General features: G+C 42.9%; 1 protein-coding gene across 1 annotated transcript; it reads right to left on the bottom strand.

Annotated features, from left to right (window-relative positions):
- Positions 1-389: 389 nt before the first annotated feature.
- On the bottom strand, positions 390-3,291 carry LOC134464258 (somatotropin-1-like). The gene is made up of 5 exons (XM_063217733.1): positions 3,282-3,291; positions 2,720-2,862; positions 2,138-2,254; positions 1,561-1,713; positions 390-584 (listed from the first exon to the last, which is right to left on the bottom strand). The coding sequence occupies exons 1-5, from the start codon at positions 3,289-3,291 to the stop codon at positions 390-392; spliced, it is 618 nt and encodes a 205-aa protein (XP_063073803.1).
- Between the last annotated feature and the right edge of the window lie 1,787 nt (positions 3,292-5,078).

Below are 5,078 nucleotides of genomic sequence, written 5' to 3'. Positions count from 1 at the left end.
AAAATAAATTAAGAAAGTGCAATGCTCAGGAGGCTGGGTATGGCTAGGGAGGGGTTGGGGAGTGTGCGGTAGTGGGATGGGAAATATACACTCCCCCCTGCCCTCCACCCCTCGAAAGGAGGCTCGGGGAAAGTGTGGGGTGTGGACAGCAAGCAATTTATGGGGTACACAACGCGGGGGAAGGGTCTGGACCCCGTTTCTTGAAAGTGTGGTTACTAACCAATTAACAACTCAGTAGGTTGCCTACGGAAAATTGCATTGCAAGTAGCAACCAAGTCAGTTGCTAACTTAGTTGGCAAAGATGCTGTCGAGAAACGCATTCCTGTACTCTTCCTACTTTGTGTACTCCCCCCCAAAAAATGTCCACTCCCCTCGCCACGCCTCCCCCTCTAAGGCAAGCAGTCCTTGGGGGAGATGCGGCAGTGCGCCACCCTGAGGAAGGTCTCTATGCGGTGGATATCTCTCCTGAAACAGGCCATGAGGGCGTAAACCCTCCCTGGGGAACCGTCGCTCAGGTAGGATTCGTCGAAGGCGACTGGAGCCGACAGGTACTCTTCCACAGTCGCCTCACCAGACACGTGCTCCTTAAGAAGGGAATGGGCAGAACATGACAAAAAGAACACCATGTTTACCACCGTGGAATATAAATACATAGTGGGCTATGTTGCAGGCTTTTGCATTTCAAACAAATGATAAAGCAGTTATCTGGTTTAGGCATGCATAGAAATGCTTTCCTGACCTGTGTCATTAGTACATAAATCATGCTGTTTAAAATCAATCAGTCAATAAATCAAAAATATATAGGCTATAGCACATTATCATACATAAATGTCATTCAATGTGCTTAGGAATAGAGAAAAGAGAAGAAAAAAACTATATTGTGTTATAGATAGTGTGTAATTAACTATCACCAAAGGCAGATGAGCATAAAGCTGTTTTTAATTTCCTTTTTAAAACAAGATACTGTTGGGGCAGTTCTTTGGACAGGGAGTCGGTTGAAGCATTTTGCAGCATCATGACTAAATGCCATTTCACCCTGTTTAGACCTGACCCTAGGCATAGCCAGTAGAGGAGATTCTGAAGACCTAAGGATGATATTTCTCTAGGGTGATATTTTTCAAGCATATTTGTGAAATGGTCATGACCTTTCCTATGTCTTACCATAACAATGTTGTGGACATGTTATGCCATACTAATGACGTGAAGGAAAATCTAGTGATGTCAAAGCCTATGAATTGTCCCAATGAGTCATAGAAAATGGAAAGTATCACACAAATATCACCAAAGTCTTTGTCTGGCTACTGGCACATCAATTATAAAAAATTAATGACTATGATTTTAAGTTTTGTTTTGGCTATGAGGCCTTCTTCACCCTCAAGGACTTTATATAATATTCCAGTCAGTGGCAAAACAATTGCGCAAAGGGTCCCTGAGCAAAACATTGATGGGGCCTCCCATACAGCCTGCCACGATCCTGTTACCAAACCTCACCTCCACCCCTACTCCAGAGAGACTGGGTAATAATCTCTGCCCGCTCCCTCCCTGTTTCTAAAGTCTTACCATGATGATGATTCGCAGGCCCATCTTGAGGTCTGCAAGGCGCTCCGTGATGGCGTTGGGCTTCAGGCTGTTGGTGAAGGTTCCGCTGAAGGCCTGGCTGGGGAACTCCCACGACACCAGCAGCTGGTACGACACACGCAGCACCTTCAGAACCTACAGAAGGAGAACCAGACATCACATCAAACCTCACAAAATGTCAAAAGTCAGAGGCGTCCAAACATAACAGCATTATGACATGAGCAGCACCTTCAGACCGAAAATCACGTCAAAACAGACATTTTTGCAGCTAAAAATGTCTATTTCTGGAAATTCAAAATGGCAGACCATGGAGAAGATCCCCCTTTTCATGTATGAAAAGTGCAATTTTCCCAGTCATAATGAATACTTAGAATTTGATGGTGGTGGTAAGTATTCATGAAAAGGGTAATATTAGTGAATGGGTATCATGAATTCTGGAAATAAACAGCTAAAAATCTTACACAGTGCACCTTTAAGGCATAGTTATTATTGCCTTCTTGGTGACAATAAGGTTAGAATATAGGCTCTGCTCAAAGGGGATAGAGGTGTGTAGACTCACAGTGCTCCTCTGGATCTCCTCCCGGTTGGAGGGGGCCTGGATGGAGTCGGAGAAGCAGTTGGACAGCAGGAAGTTGTTGCTCAGCTCCACCCGGTCATCAAAGTCCAAGCTGTTCTCCTGGACACACGCGACAAAACACCAAGACAACGATAGGATTTATAGCGTTTTGTCGACAATCTGTTGAATTGACTACAGTTTGCCGAACATTGGTCTGTGTTTAGAAAAATAATAATTAAAATAAAACACTACATTTCATACATATGTAGCCTACGTATATCACACAGAAGTCACTACTGACAGTGAGTTTGAGAGAAGTTTGTTTTATGTGTTAATTTTTTCATTGATTTTATTCATAAAGGATGAAAGAATGAAGCAACTGCCAAATCTTCATGAAACAACATACAGGATAAAGTTTCATACAGGATAAAAACACATTTTACATAGATTTTTGTTGTTATTGTTTTGTTTCTCCTATGCTGTTGGCTTAGCCTGAACCTCTAGGATTAGCCAATGTCTTATCTGTATAATATCTATGAAATGCAATGCAATTCTACAAGTAGACGCTGTGTGAATAATGCTCACAAAGTCGCTGATCATGTGGACAGCCATGCGGTGCAGGATCTTCATGCGGTCGGCTGCGTGGCCAAACAGGCGCCGCTGGTTCTCCGATGGTTGCACATGGCCCAAAGAGCCGAGGACCAACAGAGCCGGCAAGAGGAAACACACTAGCACACCACCAGAGAGAATCAGAGGTAACGTTAGCCACATGGAACGAGAAGAAAAATAATAAGCCAAAATAGCTTGCAAGACCAAAGTCACTAGCAGAGGAGAAACTAAGACAGAATTATGTTAGCTATGTAGAATAACGTGAAATAGCTGAACATTATCCATTTAGACATATGCAAAACTGAGCACATTGTTGACACAAATACTAAAAAGCAACTGAAGGATCTGTGAAAAATTAACAAACAAATAAAGAAATTAATTAACAGAATGCAGATACACAAATATCGTAAAGACAGAAGTCTTTGGACAATGTACTATGTTCTAATAATGCTAAATTTAAAAATCCTTGTCGCTGTAGTCACATTACAGCTTGTTTCCACCTGTGCATTATAGTTTCTTCCCAAGAGAGCTTACTTACCTTTGGCCATTTTAGTCTTTCTGTTGTTTGTGGTGAGGATGTCTCTGATAATCTTTAGTGTAGTGTGCAGGTGTATATATACGTGGTGGCGGGACGTATTAATGCACAGGTATTAGGCGTAAGAGGAGCTTTAGTGACATTTAAAAGGGAATGTTGACCAGATATCCATGTTAATGGGCATCTAGAAAACATACAGTGCATCAATATTCTGCGTCCCGTTTTGGGACGTTGATTATAAGTGGATTCCATGACCTTTTGAAAGAGTCTTGTATGTTTCTAAAAACAAACCGCCGATCTGGTGGAAATAAAACATATGGTTCCAGATAGAGATGACCACTGATGACCACTATCCATGTCAACCATGTGAGGACTGACCACTATCATGAAAGATGGTCGCGCAAAAGGTGCCGTGAGTGACTAAAACACATTTAACCTCAGTGGTTAAGCTTTTTGATACTATTGGATTTATTATGTTCTCTTTTTTGTTTTAGGTCTGTTTGCTGTCTTTTTAATACAATTTTGTGTTGTTTGTTAATGGTTTTTTTTTTCAAATCCAAATGTTGTGTTTTCCCAACAATCATCCTCAGTAGCCAAAAAAAACCTGCTCAGGTTTCCATGTCGTAAAAAAAACTGTTGTTGCCCTCTGAATCACGGACTGGCAATCAGCCATCTGAGTAGGCAGGTTATTTACGTGGGGGGCTGGATGACTGTTTTTAGGACGCCATATTGTGTCATATACACAGAGAAAGGTTACTCTCTCCATAGTAATGATGTGGAGTCACCTTGTGTGTGTGTGTGTGTGTGTGTGTGTGTGTGTGTGTGTGTGTGTGTGTGTGTGTGTGTGTGTGTGTGTGTGTGTGTGTGTGTGTGTGTGTGTGTGCACGTGTGTGCGTGTATGCACGCACGTTTGTGTGTGTACATTTGTGGCCATGTTCCTCTGTGTGTGTGTGTGTGTGTGTATGTGTATGTGTATGTGTCCGTGTCTGTGTGTATGTGTGTAAAGGGGCAGTGTTACAGTGTTTGACAGGGCCGGCCCAAGGCATAAGGGAACTATGCAATGGTTTAGGAACCCCATGCCAAATGGGGCCCCTCGTGAGCAGCAAATTTCCAGGAAGAAATTAACTCCCCACCATTTTCCTTAGTCATACGTATATTTCTTTCTCATGTACCACTTACTGCCACAATGGAAACAGGAGCCATTATATATCAGGGGACACCTCAATGACAGTGGGTACAACGTCATTTTTCATGTAGGCCTATCACTTTTAATTGTAAAAATCCTACAACAAAAGTAGAACATAACGAAGAGTAATATTTTTGAAGCGAAATCAAGGTATTCCTTTGTGATAAATAGATCTCTGTTTCAGAAATGTTGCTCCAAGAAGTGCAGTGAAAGACACAATCTACAGAACAGACAGCCTACCTATGTCCTTAGCTCCTAACCCTCGATCACTCATGCAAGTAAATTATACTTATGAAGCATCTGATGCTGAGTAGGTGGTGGTGTTGGAGGGGCCCCAGATGAAATGTGCTTAGGCCCCTATAAAGGCTTGGACCGGCCCTGGTGCTTGATATTCATCAGCCTGAGGTGTAAGCAAAACCACGGCAGTAGAACAGGAGATAATCCTCTGTCTGAAACACACACACACACACACACACGCACACACACACACGCGCATGCACACACACGCACGTGCACGTGCACGCGCACGCGCACACACACACACACACACACACACACACACACAAACATAGATACACTCATGCATGCGCGCGCACACACACATACACACACAC

The sequence above is a fragment of the Engraulis encrasicolus genome, chromosome 2 (genome assembly GCF_034702125.1).
Source record: "Engraulis encrasicolus isolate BLACKSEA-1 chromosome 2, IST_EnEncr_1.0, whole genome shotgun sequence".
NCBI lineage: Eukaryota > Metazoa > Chordata > Actinopteri > Clupeiformes > Engraulidae > Engraulis > Engraulis encrasicolus.
Note: the sequence above shows the minus strand (reverse complement) of the source record. Positions and strands in the feature narration are given on the sequence as shown.